General features: G+C 48.7%; 1 protein-coding gene across 1 annotated transcript in view; it reads right to left on the bottom strand.

Annotated features, from left to right (window-relative positions):
* The window catches only part of LOC137344596 (major facilitator superfamily domain-containing protein 4A-like), a 49,167-nt gene continuing 30,806 nt past the window's right edge, over positions 1 to 18,361 (bottom strand). Inside the window, exons 5-10 of the mRNA XM_068007672.1 lie at positions 11,435 to 11,550; positions 9,802 to 9,975; positions 7,823 to 7,970; positions 5,824 to 5,894; positions 4,864 to 4,987; positions 1 to 4,097 (exon numbers count right to left, since the gene is read on the bottom strand). Of these exons, the coding sequence (XP_067863773.1) occupies positions 4,045 to 4,097; positions 4,864 to 4,987; positions 5,824 to 5,894; positions 7,823 to 7,970; positions 9,802 to 9,975; positions 11,435 to 11,550 (686 nt within the window). The 3' untranslated portion in view covers positions 1 to 4,044. The remainder of the gene's footprint in view (positions 4,098 to 4,863; positions 4,988 to 5,823; positions 5,895 to 7,822; positions 7,971 to 9,801; positions 9,976 to 11,434; positions 11,551 to 18,361) is intronic.

The raw sequence follows: 18,361 nt of genomic DNA, 5'->3' as shown, positions 1-18,361 counted from the left end.
TTAAATGGAATTTCATAGTATCTTTAATATATATTATCTAACATTTCTTTGGTTGTCAGAACACAAACATATCCTGAGTACATGTGCACTGATTAATTAGCTGATCAAAGTCCAACCTTCAAAATACACTTGATCAAAACAGGTTTTCATAAAACAGGTTTAAATAACAAAACCACATAAAGCATTTCATTTGCAGTCTAGAAAGCAAAAAAAAAATTGAAATCTCAACTTTCTGCAACACTGCACGGGTTTAAGGGAAAAAAAGAGGCTGCATTATTTAGGGCAACATTATCTGCCCGAGTGTCCTGGAAGGTGTTTGTGCAGGCTGGTCATTGCATTGGCAAATGACTGAGAACATAATGAGGACACCACCAAAGAATCCTGTAGGAACCTTTCCCCGAGCTATTAACTCAGCGTAGGCTGTTCCTTGGCATCCCATGTGCACCAGGAAATTCTTGCAACTAGGCAGGAACTCTTCAAGCTAGCTTATTGTGCAGTGAGGGAGGCAGACTAGTGACTAATAAATTAATTGTGGAATCCAACCATTAGAATTCAAATAGCAGCTTCTATATTGATCAAAAAATGAACAGCCCTTGACACCTCTACAAATGTCTGTCCTTGTGCATCTTGTGGAGTTACTAGGCTGAGAGAGTGCTTAGGCCAGGAACTGCAGGGTCCCCTCTCCTGGGGCCCTTTGTAAAGAACAAAAGCATATCACAGGGCAGTAATAAAACCAAAGATGGCCGCTTAACCTCAGAAACTGTGAAGAGACAGCCTGCAGAAACACTTTCTCAGACAGCTGGTTCACATCGATGACATGAACCGAACGATCAATTTTATGTCCTGGCCTCGCCATTCAGCACACTGCTGCTTCAGCGTGTTGCCCCTCTGCTGGATTAATCCCCCGTTTCCATTCAGGGTTCATCTGTGACGTGAGGGCGACGACTGACCCTGGTCGGTAACATCATAAACAAAGCACAAAGACTTCCTCTGATCCCAATTGCCAGCGAGACCCTTAAAGGAGTCTTAAAGGAAGGGTTTATGATTTCCTTTTATAGGGGTGCTTAACACGATGGAGGGCGTTTGATCAACTCAAGCGTCAGGCGGCTGCCGTGCTATTACAGCAACCTGCAATGGCTGTTGGTGCTTGTCATGACAGGCCTCACAAGTGTCGGCAACCCACAGCAACCAGAGGAAATCTACCCCTCCTCCCCCCACCCACCACCCTTGACGTTGGGGGTCGATGACATCTGGTGTCAGAATTTTCTCACACGATCTTCACCTTAAATGAGTTTAGTCCCAACCCAGTCCCTCGTGGACACTGAGCCACAGCACGAATGGGCAGTCTCATGCTTGGTGGGAAATGGGAATGAGACACTGGTATGATCGAGAGTGACCGTCAGAGTTTAGGGACAGGGTCCATCATCATTGAGGCAAAGTAGAGGAGGCTTTTACTCTGCGGTTGGCGACGCTGTACCTGACCCGGGGGCGCTCGATGCGGACATTTTCTATTCCCTGCACAAGCAAGAGTCGGCACCTTCAGGAGAAACGGAGATGAAATTGGGGGGGGGGGGGGAAAGAGGGGAATGGTTAAGAAAAATGAATGATTCATTATTTCCTTTTCTGTAGTTTAATATGGGTTTTTGTTTAATCCTTTGCTTATCAAGATGAGGGATTTCAGTGACAGAGAAATTATTGTTTTCTGTTCACATCCAGTCTCAGTATCGAGCTCACTTTAGACTAGGTACAGCAGAAGTTAAACGCAGAGTTAAGCCCCTTCTGGTCTGTCTCAGGAAGGTACCTTAACCCCAGCACACAGCAGAACCTCTCCTATTGTACCAATGTGTCTTTTCCATTTTCTTGGGAGAGATTAACTATATGTGAAACCTATGACTTCATAACAAGGATTTGATATGAATACGAACAATTAAGAAAATGAATTTTAATATTTGACCTGCAAAGGGATCTAATCCAATCCAAGCTCTTGTGGTGAGTCAATTACAAATAAATATATATCTTTGGAAAAAGGGATGCTGCAGTCCAATTCACCCATAACTAGTAACGCTCTGATAATCGGACATGGAAAAACTATCAGGATTGATACTGAATTGTGATGTTCCTTTAGCAGAGTAGTGCTCATACAATGTCTCAGGAGCCTCCTATAGTCCAACTCCCCTTAGTCTCTGGCCCTCAGCAGGCCAGCTGCTCTGTATGTCTTCGGGCCTCCATTCATTGCCCACCACGAGGTGGGATGCTACCGCGACATTAAATTTAGAACCTGGTCCTCTTTCAAGCCCAACGCAGGACTTGAGCATATCACCTGGACTACCACTCCAATAGGGCACTGAGGGAGTGCTACATTGTCAGAGGTACCATCTTTCGAATAGTGGATGTAAAAGACCCTTTGCCACTATTTTTGATGAAGAGCGAGGAGTTCTCCCAATGCCTTGGCCAATATTCCTCCCTCAACCAATCCCAGCAAAAAATAAATTAACTAAGTCGTTGTGTGCTGTACACAAAATGGCTGCCGAATTGCCTGCATAGCAACAGTGACTGCACTTCAAAGTAATTCATTGTATGTGAAACACTTTGAGATTTGTCTGAGAAATGTGATGAGGCCCAATACAAATGCAAGTTTTTCCTTTTTTTTTTTCCCTTTGTTGTCCCGAGTGGGAGAATGGATGGAAGCCAACGCACAAGTAGTTAATGTGCTTGCCAGAAATTCCTCTCTCCGCCTATGGTACTGGACCCGTAACCCAGAGGCTGTGAGTTCAAATCCCACCGTGGCAAGTTGTGAAACTAGATTTAATAAACCTGATAATGTTTGGTCTGGCACTAGCAGAAACAAATGACCATGAAAGTTGTAAAAACCCAACTGGTCCACTGATATCCTACAGGAATGATGTGGAGATGCCGGTGATGGACTGGGGTTGACAAATGTAAGGAATCTTACAACACCAGGTTATAGTCCAACTGTTTTATTTGAAAGCTTGTGATTTTCAAATAAAACAGTTGGACTATAACCTGGTGTTGTAAGATTCCTTACATCCTACAGGAAAGGCAACCTGCCACCTCCTACCTGGTCTGGGCTACTCATGACTCTCCTTTTTAAAAAATTTATTCCCGGGATGTGGGCATCGCTAGCAAGGCCGGCATTTATTGCCCATCCCTAGTTGCCCCTTGAGAAGGTGGTGGTGAGCCGCCTTCTTGAACCGCTGCAGTCTGTGTGGTGAAGGTTCTCCCACAGTGTTATTAGGTTGGGAGTTCCAGGGTATCATCCCAACACCTCAAGTCCCACAACACGTGGTTGACTCAGGAGAAATCGGGTGAGCAATAAATACTGTCTTGCCAGTGTCATTCCCCACCCCACCCCCCCCAAAAAAAACAAAAATACAAATAAACTTTAAGGGAGGAGTCGACCCATTTATTTTCAAAGGGTTAACGTCTCCACTAAAGTAGCACAAAGAGGAATTTCAGGCGTTCATGGTGTTAAGCACTCGGACGCTGGTGTTCCCAAGTTTAGGGCTTTCATTTTTAACCGCAAGTGAAATTGGAACGAAGCTCTCGGCTTCACACACGCGAGTCACATTTGACATTTTTTGTTAAAAAAAAAGATTTCAGCAGAAAGAATCGTTTACCTGAACGAATCAAATGCTTTTAAAAAAAACACAGTTCTACTTAATAAAAAATAACCGTGAAGCAGTCAACTCGAGTCCTACGAGATGTTGATCATTACGACGAACGCTGGTATGTTATACCTTCAAATGTCATTCTCTTACGAAGATTATTTGCATCTGCGCGAATCATTGCGGAGCCTCAGTTTCACCAGAGGTGTAGACAAAAAGCGACCGGGCCACTTCTCAAACTGGGGGGGGGGGGGGGGGGTGAGGGGGGCAGGGGTGGGTGGTGGGCAGCTGTGTGTATGGATTTTTTCTTGGTAAAGTCCAATGTAAGAGCCTGTACAGGCAATCAGTCTATTCCAATATTGCTTTAGATCCATTCGGAACTTGTGTACGTTTGCAGTAACCGGTCGCTCTAGAAACCTCAGCTCTGGTATGAAAACCGTGACTCCCCTATCGTGGCTGTTTTCAAAGTACCTGCGAAAACAAAAAAAAAGACGTTTAATTTGGGAAACGGGTCGCGTTTTTTTTCATACTTGGTGCCACAAACCGCGACCGACAACAGCAAAAGTGGTCAACGGGATAAATGAGTGACACCGTAAAGCAATGGTTCAGGGTGTCCCAGTGGGATTTCAACCGGGAAGCACTTCTTCACACAAAGGGTAGTAGAAATCTGGAACTCTCTGGCCCAAAGAGGCCGTGACGTCAATCTCGGGCCATCTGCCTCTCCGGCAGCGAACCCCAGATAGGTTCCGGGAGGAGGGGGGGGGGGGGGAGGGGGTTTGGACTGGGCTACAGTGGGGGTGGAGGGCCGATCGCGACCCCTGTGGAGTCATGGGGGAGCTCTCCTGCTCCTTCGGCTCCACTGCCATGTTTAAAAGAAAAGAATTCACCGGCCTTTCGTTGGCAGCCCAGGGGGACCAGCTGAAGAAGCCTGATCGGGGTAGGCTCGACGCCTGCCCCGCTCATCGGCAACACATTTCTTGACGGGGTTTCTTCAAAGGGCGTTAGGCCCCTAATGCACATACTTAAGGGGAGTGACCCCTGTTTTAGGCACCCGCCTGGGACGCCTGGAGAAAGGAACGCACGAATTTAGCAGCGGGACCAGATCGGTCGCAGGCCTTTTCATCGGTAAATCAGTGGGCGTAAAACGGTCCCAACGCAGACCAATTTCTGCCCCAACGTCCACTGCTCCTGAACCAGGCTTTCCCCCTCCCACTGCCCCGAGTAACCAAATCCTCACCTCCCATGGTCTGATGACTGTGTAATCTGTGCACCAATAAAAGAACCAGGTAGAAGAGGAGGGCAAGGCAGCTAAAGGTTAGCCCACACACAAGGAATATATCGGTTTCGGGCGACTGGATAACCTGCAAGGAGTGACAAGATTCATTAGACAACATGTTAAAGGAATGGTGCTCATAGCTCCTGGAATAGAATCAGAGGGGGGGCTATTTTCAGCCTCGGGTGGTGGGGGGGGCGCAGAGAGATAGTGGATCGCAGTTAACTGCACACCCAGCGCTTGTATTATCTGCAAATTATGATATTGGGTCCCCCGTACTCAAGTATATATATTAAGAGCAATGGTCCCAACACTGACCCCTGGGTATGGTTGCCAATTCTGGTCGGATTTATTCCAGGAGGTTTCATCACATGACCTTCCACCTCCAACCATCACGCTCCCGCACTCCCGCCATTGGTCGCCCAACAGGTCCATCCTCACGGCGCCCCGCCTTCCCGCAGCCAATCAGAAAGCGAGCAGACTCTCCATTATCCGATTGGATGATTCTTGACCATCAGTCAAACAGTCTTTTTTTCCCCCCCGCATCTCTGATTTTTTTTATGCCTCTGATTTTTTTTCTCCTGGTTTGCTCGCGGTAGATATTAATCTTTAATTCCTGGGAGGCTTTGCTAACCCTGGGAACAACATTGTTTACACCTCCCTAGTTGGAAAAACATCCATTAACCACTGCTCTGATTTCTGTCTTTTAACCAAATTCCCATCCAATGTTCTTGTATTTCCTTCAACCCCAAGTATCTTCATTTATCAATAAGCCTTCTAAATGGCTTCTTACCAAAGGCCTTTTGAAAATCAATAAACAACATCTACTGCATTTACTCTATCGGTACACTCAAAGACCTCCACTGAATTTGTCCGATGTGAATCTATTTAAAAACATAAACATTGTGGAAAGGATATACTCACTGATCCAACAAGCATCTGGAGAGCAAACTCCCCAATTCCTGCCCCTGTCACCAGCACAGTTGTTGCACATCCTGCCATGAAAGGAGAAAGAAAAAACATTAAATAAAGCGCATCCAGCCAAGTCCTTAAAGTGTTATTGAGTGAAATCATAGCGTGTGATAAGAGGTAGGTAGCAATTAACATAAGTCATGGTCAATGTGGTCTCCTGGACTACGTTCGATTGCCTAGAGGCATCGGAGGGAAAGTTTCCTGATTGCCACCCCCACTAATTCTCAGGGGGTAAGGAGTCTATCAGGAGATTACCTCGGGGGGTGAGGAGTCTATCAGGAGATTACCTCGGGGGGTGAGGAGTCTATCAGGAGATTACCTCGGGGAGTAAGGAGTCTATCAGGAGATTACCTCGGGGGGGGTAAGAAGTCTATCAGGAGATTACCTCGGGGGGTAAGGAGTCTATCAGATTACCTCGGGGAGTAAGGAGTCTATCAGATTACCTCGGGGGGGTAAGGAGTCTATCAGGAGATTACCTCGGGGGGTAAGGAGTCTATCAGGAGATTACCTCGGGGGGTAAGAAGTCTATCAGGAGATTACCTCGGGGAGTAAGGAGTCTATCAGGAGATTACCTCGGGGGGGTAAGGAGTCTATCAGGAGATTACCTCGGTGGGGTAAGGAGTCTATCAGGAGATTACCTCGGGGGGTAAGGAGTCTATCAGGAGATTACCTCGGGGAGTAAGGAGTCTATCAGGAGATTACCTCGGGGAGTAAGGAGTCTATCAGGAGATTACCTCGGGGAGTAAGGAGTCTATCAGGAGATTACCTCGGGGGGTGAGGAGTCTATCAGGAGATTACCTCGGGGGGTGAGGAGTCTATCAGGAGATTACCTCGGGGAGTAAGGAGTCTATCAGGAGATTACCTCGGGGAGTAAGGAGTCTATCAGGAGATTACCTCGGGGGGCGAGGAGTCTATCAGGAGATTACCTCGGGGGGCGAGGAGTCTATCAGGAGATTACCTCGGGGGGTGAGGAGTCTATCAGGAGATTACCTCGGGGGGTGAGGAGTCTATCAGGAGATTACCTCGGGGGGGTAAGGAGTCTATCAGGAGATTACCTCGGGGAGTAAGGAGTCTATCAGGAGATTACCTCGGGGGGCGAGGAGTCTATCAGGAGATTACCTCGGGGGGCGAGGAGTCTATCAGGAGATTACCTCGGGGGGCGAGGAGTCTATCAGGAGATTACCTCGGGGGGCGAGGAGTCTATCAGGAGATTACCTCGGGGGGTGAGGAGTCTATCAGGAGATTACCTCGGGGGGTGAGGAGTCTATCAGGAGATTACCTCGGGGGGGTAAGGAGTCTATCAGGAGATTACCTCGGGGAGTAAGGAGTCTATCAGGAGATTACCTCGGGGGGCGAGGAGTCTATCAGGAGATTACCTCGGGGGGCGAGGAGTCTATCAGGAGATTACCTCGGGGGGTGAGGAGTCTATCAGGAGATTACCTCGGGGGGTGAGGAGTCTATCAGGAGATTACCTCGGGGAGTAAGGAGTCTATCAGGAGATTACCTCGGGGGGTAAGGAGTCTATCAGATTACCTCGGGGGGCAAGGAGTCTATCAGGAGATTACCTCGGGGGGCAAGGAGTCTATCAGGAGATTACCTCGGGGGGCGAGGAGTCTATCAGGAGATTACCTCGGTGGGCGAGGAGTCTCTTGATGTGAAGCCCCGATTTTAACTCAGCCCGTCTAGCAGTAACGGTGGGGGCGGGGTGAGGTTAAAATGGTGATCGGACAGCAGCCACTTCGTTCTCGCAGCGTTCCCACCCCCCACCATTTTAACCGGGATTCCGGCAGCATGGAGGACACCCCACCCTGTGTTATATATAGGCTCGGAGATTACCCTGTGGGATGGTATCGTACAAACACTTAACTGATATGATTTAGAGGAGGATATAAGTTCTATAGCAGAGTTACAGGAATTAAGAGCACAGCATCTGGCAGAATGTGCAACCAACCGTTGTAATTCAAGATGTCCTCGGTGTAAGCCAACATACTGGGAAAGGTGCTGCTCAGGAAAAACCCCAAAAGTCCTGTCCCCACGTAAAGACAAACGATGCTGACCGGGAAACACAACATCAGGACGAAGGTACCGATGATTCCACCCTGAAACAAGACAAAGAAAAAACCCCACAAAAAGTCAGAACTGACTCCCGCTGAAGCAACTTTTTTTTCAAAACGATATATAAACCCGGGTTTCTCGCTAAATTGATCGCGGGGATTGGATGTCATCAACATCAGGGAGAACGGAAAGGCTGAGAGGGTTTCATGGCCAAAGCACCGAGATGCACAGATAATGTAGAGGGAGACATTTCCCTGCAGGGATAAAAGTGCGAACGGCGGGAATCCAACAGAAACCCAGGACATGCAGGGAAGATCTGTCAGCCTCTTTCAGAGGTGCCCAAGGGAATAAATTCACAGTATGGTAAAGAAAAAAAGACTGGCATTTAGATAGCACCTTTCACAAACTCAGGCTGTCCCGAAGCATTTTACGGACAGTGAAGTATTTTTGAAGTCTAGTTACTGTTGTAATGTAGGAAGCACAGCAGCCAATTTGCACTCAGCAAGGAGATAATGGGCTCAATTTTGAAATGGTGGCAGGTTGGCATTGGCTGGGGGGGGGGGTGAAGGTGCCCATGGCAAACCCGAATAAACAAAATTTACCGTTTCCGACGCAATCGCATCGTAATTGATGGTGATTAACGTGCTCTCCGGGTTTCGCGCCCGGCAACCAGCCTGATTGACAGGTTGGCTGCCGTCAGGAGCTGCAACGGTGGTGGGGGGAGGTGGTGGAGAGCGAGACGTCATCGGGGGAGGAAAGAGGGGAAGATCGGGGTGGGGGGGGAACATCGGGGGAGGAAAGTGGGCAAGATCGGGGGGCACATCGGGAGGGTGAAGAGGGGGAGATCGGGGGGACATCGGGAGGGTGAAGAGGGGGACATTGGGAGGGGGGCGAAGTGGGGGAGATCAGAGAGGGAGACATCGGACATCGGAGCAGGGTGGACAGGTAGGCTGATTTTGTGTTTTAACTTCAGGCAATGGGTTTTTATTTAATTTATTTTGTTTCTTTTTGCCTGATCCGGCCCTTCACGAATCAGATGCCGTGGGGAAGCCACCCAGGTTAGTTAAAAATTGTCCAACAACCTAATATATCACAAGTAAAGTGCCTTAAGTACCTCAATAAGGTATATTTGGCTCTTTAACTATCATCCCGCTGGTTTTAGTTGCCGGCGGGACATCTGGATTCGGGTCGTCCGCCTGCACACAGGTGCGTCAGTGGGGAACTCGGAAGTCGGCGGGTTGGAGCCGGGCTCCGAACCGGAACGGGATTTGCCCGATTTTCGGAGCCCCCCCACCTGCAATTTCCCGGGAAAATCGAGCCCAATATGTTTAAGTGATGTTTTGATTGAGGGATAAATGTTGGCCAGAACACCAGTGAGAACCCCCCTGCTCTTTGAAATACTGCCATGAGATCTTTAACATTCATCTGAGAGGGCCTCAGTTTAATGTCTCATCCACAAAGACGGCACCTCAGACATTGCGGCACTCCCTCAGTACCACACCGGGAGAGTCAGCCTAGATTTCTGCGCTCCATTCTCTGGAGTGGGACTTGAACCCACTGCCTCAGCGGCGAGAGAGCTGCCAACTGAGCCATGGCTGACATCTGTACTGAAGGATACAGACCCAAAACGTCCAGGTTAAATCATTGCTCTGCGCTGAGTTAGCCGATCAGGGTGACGATAGACCCTCCAACAGAGTTAGTGTCGGGAGAAAAAAATGAGCTTCCACTCCTGATCACTTCTCTCCCGGGAACTGTTTGTATGTAGACCTCACGGTCAGAATCAGGCACAGCCGTGAGATGCTCGTGGTGGAAAAGAAAGGTTGAAAAGAGGACAGTAGAAGTCAAGATAAGTCAAGGCGTGACTAAAATACTCACCAGATTTATGAACACCATGGTCGCAGGTTTCAACTTTCCAGACACTGGAATAGATGCCAGTCTGCCCAAAGTAATGGAAGCCCAAAAGAGACTACTGAGGTAGCCAGCTACCCTAGTCTCGATGTAGAGGGGCTTATCGACAGCATAGGTATACACGAATCCAGAGTACTCTCCCTGTTAGAGATAAAACACAGGGCTGGTGTGTAAACAGGAAACTTTCCACTTTTATTTTTTACGCCGTCAACAACCACTACAGACAGAGGTCAAGTTCAGGCCCTGAAATGGCACTCTCCCGTTCCCCAGTCCGTGCTGGTAATTTTTTTCTTTATTCGTTCACGGGATGTGGGCATCGCTGGCGAGGCCGGCATTTGTTGCCCATCCCTAATTGCCCTTGAGAAGGTGGTGGTGAGCCGCCTTCTTGAACCGCTGCAGTCCGTGCGATGAAGGTTCTCCCACAGTGCTGTTAGGAAGGGAGTTCCAGGATTTTGACCCAGCGACGACGAAGGAACGGTGATATATTTCCAAGTCGGAATTCCCCTTCACCCCAGTCTATGCTGGGAATTCCCCCCCCCTTTTCCCCCAGTTGATGTTGCCAGTCTCCTCCCCTTCCCCCAGTCATACAGGGACTCTCCTCTGCTTCCTCCCCTCCAGTTGAAATTCACTCACTCCTCCCCCTTTCTCCCTCCCCCCAGTCCATGCTTGGACACTCCTCCTCTCCCCCCCCCCCCCCCCCCCCCCACTTCTCCGCTCCCTCTTGCCGTCCTCCACCTCCCTCTACGTGCTGCTCCAGGACATCAGTGGAAGCCCAAAAGGGACTGAATTAACCTGCACTCAGTGGGCAGGAACTCCTGATGTAGCGAGAAGTCCTGTTCACCCCTCGTTGAGCAGCCATGCTCAACTGCTCTGGCCTATAGCAGCACCAACAGGACTCAGGTGGGAACGGTGCTGAGCGGGAAGTGGTCCCCACTGATCTTCCTCCACAGACATGGAGACATGGACTGGACCCTCAGACCCTGAATGCCTACATCAAAAGAAGATAGTTGGCACGCATGAGGCACATGTGTTATGTACCCTACCAACTGAACAGAGCGTGCTAGCAACAGGCCCAGTTAAAACAATGCCTTCAGCTGGTGCCAAATGTCACGTTTAAAAAGCAAACCAATGTTCAGACAAAAAAAATAACCTGTCAAAAAAGGGGCTGTAACTTGAAACTTTCTTCCTTCACCGACTCTCCGTCCATTTCCTGGGCGGTTCCCACGACCTCTCCCTGCCCTCCATTCTACCATGACCCTGGAATGGTTCTTTAGTAAAAGAGAGTGGGAGGGGACTCTTGCATCATCTCGGAAGCTGAAATGTAACAGAACGTAGGGTCTCGGGGCAGATTTTCCTCTTACTGCACTTGGCCATAAAGGATCGGCTGGGCACAGGGCATGGAGGTAAATCAGGCGGGCTCCATTGCAGGCGTGATGAGCCTCGTTAACCAATTTTCCTCAATGTGCTGCGTTCAGCCGCAACAGCAGCTCAATCTGCTCTCTCGTTTTCAATTATGGAATCCAATCATTTGGAAAAATTTTTTTTGGCATTTTGCAGGTTCGCTTTAAACTCCCAAGCTACCGAAGAAGACTGAACTTACCAAAATCCCATCTGTCATAAAAAGCACGACAGCGCCTATAACGTGGACCACAAAGAAGGTGCAAGGAGCTTCTTGGAGACGCAGCCCCTTGAGGCAGTCGATGACACCACCGGGCTCTGCAAAATGGGGAAAGAAATGAACAATTGGGTTATTGCAGGGAGCTGTTACATAGAATGACATAGAGTGTACAGCACAGAAACAGGCCGTTCGGCCCAACCGGTCCATGCCGGTGTTTATGCTCCACACGCACCTCCTCCCACCCTATCAGCATATCCTTCTATCCCTTTCCCCCTTATGTGTTTTCCTAGCTTCCCCTTAAATGCATCTATGCTATTCCCCTCAACTACTCCTTGTGGTAGCGAGTTCCACATTCTAACCCATCTCTGTTACACTCAACAGGACGTCAGTTAAACAAATCATGCAAGCTAGGAGATGTTCCAGTTTTACAGGATTGTGAAGTGCAAGACAAGAATGTCATTCAGTATCATCACCAGGGTTTCAGTAAAGCGGAATGAAATTTTCATATTGTCTCAACGTAAACTGTGAACAACTCCCAGTGGCGGATACAGAGTCTGTCGTTCCAAACCATGAAAAATGAAAGAGGATTTGCATTTATATAGCGCTTTTCAAATCCTCAACCAATAAAGTACTTCTGAAGAGCAGTCATTGTTGCTATGTAGGCAAGAACAGCAACCAATCATTCACATCCTCAGGACAACCCAAAGTGCTGCACAGCCAACAATGTACTTTTTGAGGTGTAGTCACCGTTTTATTGTAGGCAAACTTGGCAGCCAATTTGCGCACAGCAAGGTCCCACAAACAGCAATGGGATAATGACCAGATAATCTGCTTTTAGTGATGTTGGTTGAGGGATAAATATTGGCCAGGACAATGGGGAGAACTCATCAGGGCGCAGTACTGGTAGTTCTAGTTATGTCACTGCTGGTTGGAGCACTTTGAGATGATGAACTAGCACAAGATTTGCACTGGCTTCATAAATGGATCTTCCCCTTCCCTAGATACCGTGTTCAGTGTGTCTGGAGGTCCATATTGGGGTTACCAATGGCTGCGTGAGACCTACATGTAAGCAAGCAGTGCAGAAAATACCCCACCGACACCAAAAGAAAAGCAGGACTGAAAGGGGTGCAAATTGGAGCATATTGGGAGCAATTCCACCATCTGGAGCCCCCAGCAGGGGGCAGCGCTCACAGAGAGATGGGGGCAGCTCAGGTGGAAGATCGGCAGAACCACATGTCCAGATGTGGATAGATCCCACTCTAGAGACTTGAGCACAAAAATCTAGGCTGGCAGTGCAGTACTGGGGGAGTGCTGCACTGTCGGAGGTGCCATCTTCCAGATGAGATGTTAAATGAGGTCCTGTCTGTCCTCTTAGGTGGACATAAAAGATCCCACGGCACTATTTTGAAGGACAGCAAGGGAGTGCTCAGCGGTATCCTGGCCAATATTTATCCCTTAACCAGCATCACTAAAAAAAAAACAGGTATTTGTGGGATCTTGCTGTGCGCAAATTGGCTGCCACATATCCCTACATTACAACAGTAACTACACTTCAAAAATTACTTAATTGGCTGTGAAGCGCATTGGGATGTCCTGAGGTCGTGAAAGGCGCTATATAAATGCAAGTTTTTTTTCCCCCTAGACACATTGCTGATACAGGGATCGCTCTGATGAGTAAATCTAGACAGTATCGAGATTTCAGAGTATCAGGCCGATCACGGGTCAACGTGATCCCACCAAAAATAAAAGGCCTTTTCTAAGCTGCGGCTGAGATTTGAAGAAATGGGTGATTCTCCGGCTGTGACTGGGACAAGAAAGCGATAACATGTTTGCAGTTTATGTTTTTGCAGTCGCAGGATAAACCAGTCTTGAACAGTTCAACTGGAGGCAATGCCATTTCAAAACAGCATCGTCAACAAGTTCAGGGTGTAGTTACCCATCCCGTTCAATCTGACAGTCAGTCGGTGCTCTCTGTGGGCTAAACAATGGAAGAGTGGCGTCCAAATCTTCACTAGAAGTGGGGTAGTCATTTCACTGTGGCCCGGCATGTTATTTGTTGCAAAATATTTGTTAACCAGAGATACTAACACATCGTCATTCCAGACGGCATCACCACTTGTTTACTGTAAGCAGGATGCCATTGGATCTCCACCCTGTCCATTTAACAGAGCTGTGGCTCAAACTCAGCAATCGCTCAGTTGGTGCCATTCTCGCCTCTGAGTCAGAAGGTTCGTGGGTCCCACTCCAGGGACTTGAGCACAAAATCTGGCCTGACACTCTGAGGGAGTGCTGCACTGTTGGAAGTGCCAACTGTCGGATGAGACGCTAAACCTGAGGCCTCATCTGCCCTCTCAGGTGGACGTAAAAGATCCCATGGCACTTTTTCAAGGAAGAGCAAAGGAGTTCTCTCTGGTGTCCTGGGCTAATATGTATCTCTCAAGCAAAATCAGATTCTGGTCATTATCATATTGCTATTTGTGGGATCTTGCTGTGCGCAAATTGGCTGCCGCCTTTCCTACATTACAACAGTGACTACATTTCAAAAACTACTTAATTGGCCGTAAAGCGCTTCGGGACGTCCTGAGGTCATGAAAGGCACTATATAAATCCAAATTCTTTCTAAACCTCTCTTTCTATTCCCCAATTTTCCCGTCTTCTCCCTCCTCTCCTGAAGGTAGCGACTCATGCTGGAGGTACAGGTTTGGGATATAGCTCCGCTGACAGCCTTCCAATATCCCATCCCAGTGGCCATTTTTTTCATGTGAGCCTAGACAATGTCAGCAGACTAGTTATCACAAAGAAAGAAAGATTTGGGATTTATATAGTGCCTTTCACAACCTCAGGACGTCCCAATGAAGTACTTTTGAAGTGTAGTCACTGTTGTGATGTAAAATCACTTATGGGCTGTTACAGCCAGTAGCTGCATCTCTGTGAATGTGTTTTATAATATCTGAGCCACCATTTGCTACCTTTCTCTCTCCCGTCTCTTGTTCATTTTAAACCATTTGTTAAGTCATTAGTTCAGGTTCCAGGAGGCTGTCGTCCGTGAGCTGCCTCCCAGGTTTAAACAACTAAAATCAGGCTCTCTTATCCCAGAGGCAGGAACGTAGACCCTGGGGAGCTGGCTCACAGACTCCCCGATCCAAGCATCAGGCGCCCGTGAAAGCAGGAGAAACACGGCCCACCTTGAACCTGATCAGGAGAGGAGCGGGAGCTGACGGGAGCGCAGGAGGGAATGAGCGGAGTGTGAGTTAACGGCCGGCTGCCCTGACACCTCAGTGGGTAAATAGCCCCATGTGGTGAGGCACCGATTCATAGCCGGTTAGTTCATCTCGGCTGGGGACCATCGGCAGAGGCACCAGAATCGGGCTGAGCGTTGGGTTGCCAACTCTGGTTGGACATATTCCTGGAGGTTTGATCACGTGACGTGTGATCACATGGCACCTGATCACGTGATGCCTGATCACATGACGCTTGCCCGCAGTTTGCTAACGTTACCGCATTTACCCTTGAAGGAGGGTTGGGTCCCCTATAATTGAATATCTTTGCTCGCGATTTGGCGCTAGTTTTGAATCAGGAGGCCGCCTGTGAGCAGACAGAGGAGGTACGCAGGCTCAAAGCTCTTCTTTTCCCCCAGGTTGTTAGTAGCAGTGCCCGGGCGATTCATATTCCATGTCTGGAGACTCCCTGGGCAATCCGGGAGCATTGGCAACCCTAGCTCATTGCACTCCTGGGCTAGGGAGGGAGAAATATCGGCAAGAGTTGTATCAAAAATGGATTACCCTGGGGGAAAAGCCAAAGTATGAAGGGGCTACTGGGATACTGGAAAAATGAGCGCTAGTCGTTTGCACACATTCTGCTCCTGAGCAGCACTGCACCCAAACTTGCTCTAGGACTACTGGGATCCCTGCTGCAGGGAAGTAACGCAAGGGCTGCAGCATTCATTAGTTCTCATGCGTCTGGTTAAAAGTAAAATGTCCTTTTTCTCCCTCTCTTTTCTGATCAGTTTTCTCGCCTCCCCCTTGTCCTCCTGACTGTGTTGGCTCCTCGCTGAGGTTACGGGTCCCAAGGGCGACAGTTGCCCGCACGCAACTTGGCCGCGTCCCCGTTATCCGCGCAAGAGCCTTGGCATTGAGTGCTGCCGAACCGTTCAACCACCAGGGGGCATCACAGCCAGGCCCCGATTCTGTCCTCGGAGTAAGGAGGGAGGGAGAAAACGGCAGAGGAGAACCACGTTGGTCTTCACTCTTCTTTGCGATGCCGACCTGAATGGGCCTCCAGTCTTCTCATTGCACGAGCAAGGTCACTGGTTGACTGTTTGGGGAATCGTGGTTACAAACCCTGTGTCTTAGACCGCGTGTAAGAGTGCCGCTATTTAAACATAGCAGACTCTCTCCAGCTATTTACACAACACACCTGCAGTGTTTTGCAAACAGGTTTCAAGATTATCAACCTCCTTCACCCTTCCTGCTGCATTGAAAAGGCACGTTTGCTGTCCAACTCCCGCCTCACCAGTTTTTGCTGGCTGCAACACTAAAATTGGACCGTACACGTGATTCAGATCGGGGGGAGGAGCGCGCTGGCACAGCGCTGAACAGGGTCTCCTTATAAGTGTTAGCCGTGCCTCAGTGGGGAGCAGTCACGCCTCTGAGTCAGAAGGTCATGGGTCTAAGTCCCACTTCAAAGACTTGAGCACATAATCTAGGCTGACACTCCCAGTGCAATACTGAGGGAGTGCTGCACTGTCGGAGGTGCTGTCTTTTGGCTGACACGTTAAACCGAGAGCCCGCCTGGCCTCCCAGATGGACGTAGAAGATCCCATGGCCACTATTCTCCCCGGTGTCCTGGCTAATATTTATCCCTCAACCAACGTCACTAAAAAAACAGATTATCTGGTCATGTCACATTTCAGTTTGTGGGATCTTGCTGTGCGCAAATTGGCTGCTGTGTTTTCCCACATTACAACAGTGGCTGCACTTCAAAAACACTTCATTGGACGTAAAGCACTTTGGGACGTCCTAAGGTTGTGAAAGGCACTATATAAATGCAAGTTGTTTCTTTAACATGCAGAGTCCAATTATGCGAAGAGCCATTTTAACACAAACGGGAGGTGAAACACCTCTCCCTCCCAGGAATAGTCGCTACAAATGCTTTGGTTCCGATACTTCTTGAAGCACCCTTATTGTTGCTCGATGTTTCTCTGGGTAAATGTACTTGCCGGGGGCGAAACTCAATCGTCTGCGTGGGCCGAGTTCGCAGGAGTAGCAAATACGGGTACTACAAAGGGGGCAGGTTTTTCTGTTCCTGCACCAATTGCATTGCCTCGACACAACTAATATGGGAAAATTGGGAGAGGTGTAGAACACATCCGTGAGGGACCTTGGCTGCGTTTCCGCCCTCTCTTAGTCAATGTCTACCTCACAGCCACCAGCAAAAACAGATCACTTGCTCACTTACCTCATTGCTGATTGTGGGATCTTGCTGTGCGCAAATCGGCTGCCGCGTTTCCTACTTTACAACAGTGACTACACTTCAAAAGCGCTTCATTGGCTGTGAAGCGCTTTGGGACGCCCTGAGGTGGTAAAAGGCGCTATATAAATGCAAGTTCTTTCTTTTCCTTTCATCCATTTAACAGATGGAAAATCGAGATGGGCTCCATCTGGGGCGTGACCTCTTCCCCACTGGACTTTCCTGCATCTGCTGTGCCCAGGCGGTTCAAAAGCCCCAGGTGCAAGGATGGGAATGTCTATCCCTTTGGTACCTAAGTTGGGGGGAGCGGGGGGGGGGGGTGCGGAGAAAGAATCGGGCAGGGGGAAAGGGGGTTCCAGCTCCCGATAGTAAGCTGATGTTTCCTGCGGAACAGAGAATGCGTGTGGACATTGAATGAGAGCAGGGTTGAGTTTGGCAGCAGTGAGCCCCATGGTTGATTAGCTTGCTGACAGACACTGCGCAGGCTCACATGTGAAGAACAGGCACTTGTGCAAGGTAGCAGAGGGTGCCCTCAGTCTCTTGAATCCACACCCCAGCAAACCTCAGTGCCTTTCAGGAGCAGAGAGAAGAAAATCAGAGAGGATGGGAGGGGAGGAAAGGAAAAAAGGTTTAATGCCTGAGAAACTTTCCAGAACAACAACAGCAGCAACAACAACTTGCATTTATATAGCACCTTTAATGTAGTAAAACGTCCCAAGGCACTTCACAGGATCATTTATCAAACAAAATTTAACACCGAGTCAGGAACAGGAGACCAAAAGCTTGATCAAAGAGGTAGGTTTTAAGGAGCATCTTAAAGGGGGAGAGGGAGGTAGAGAGGCGGAGAGGTTTAGGGATGGAATTCCAGAGCTTAGGGCCTAGGTAGCTGAAGGCATGGCCGCCAATGGTGGAGCGATGAAAATCGGGGATGTGCAAGAGGCCAGAATTGGAGGCGAGCAGAGATCTCGGAGTTAACCTCTGGTACTTAACTTGTAGAAGTTTCACAGATCATTGGGCTGAAATTTGTCTAACAAACTACACAGGAGAGGGTTGTAATTTGAGCTGGTAATGGGCCAATAAGTGTAGCATTGGCCAAGATGACTGGTTAATAGGATCTTGCAGTTCAGACCGTACATTTAACAGGCACGATTAGTGTGTTATAGAAAACTGGTTCAGAATTCTTGTTGCCACAGATTGACTGCTCTAAAGGCAAAGAGTAGTATTTAAGTTCTCATCTTTAGGCTCCTATCGTAGGTGGTGTTCCACAGTAGTGAATAACAACAGCCAACATCGCACTGACAAGCTGCTAGCTGGGCCTGAGAGAGGCCTGGACTGACTGGGGTAGGCTTGACTTTGTGCGATAGGGTAAAACGGCGAGTCGGCAACCCTGTTTTTACATCTCTCCCCATTTTCATTTCCGTCGAAGTCAATCGGGAGAGA

The sequence above is a fragment of the Heptranchias perlo genome, chromosome 27 (assembly GCF_035084215.1).
Source record: "Heptranchias perlo isolate sHepPer1 chromosome 27, sHepPer1.hap1, whole genome shotgun sequence".
Taxonomy (NCBI): Eukaryota; Metazoa; Chordata; class Chondrichthyes; order Hexanchiformes; family Hexanchidae; genus Heptranchias; species Heptranchias perlo.
This window is presented reverse-complemented; position numbering and strand designations above follow the sequence as displayed.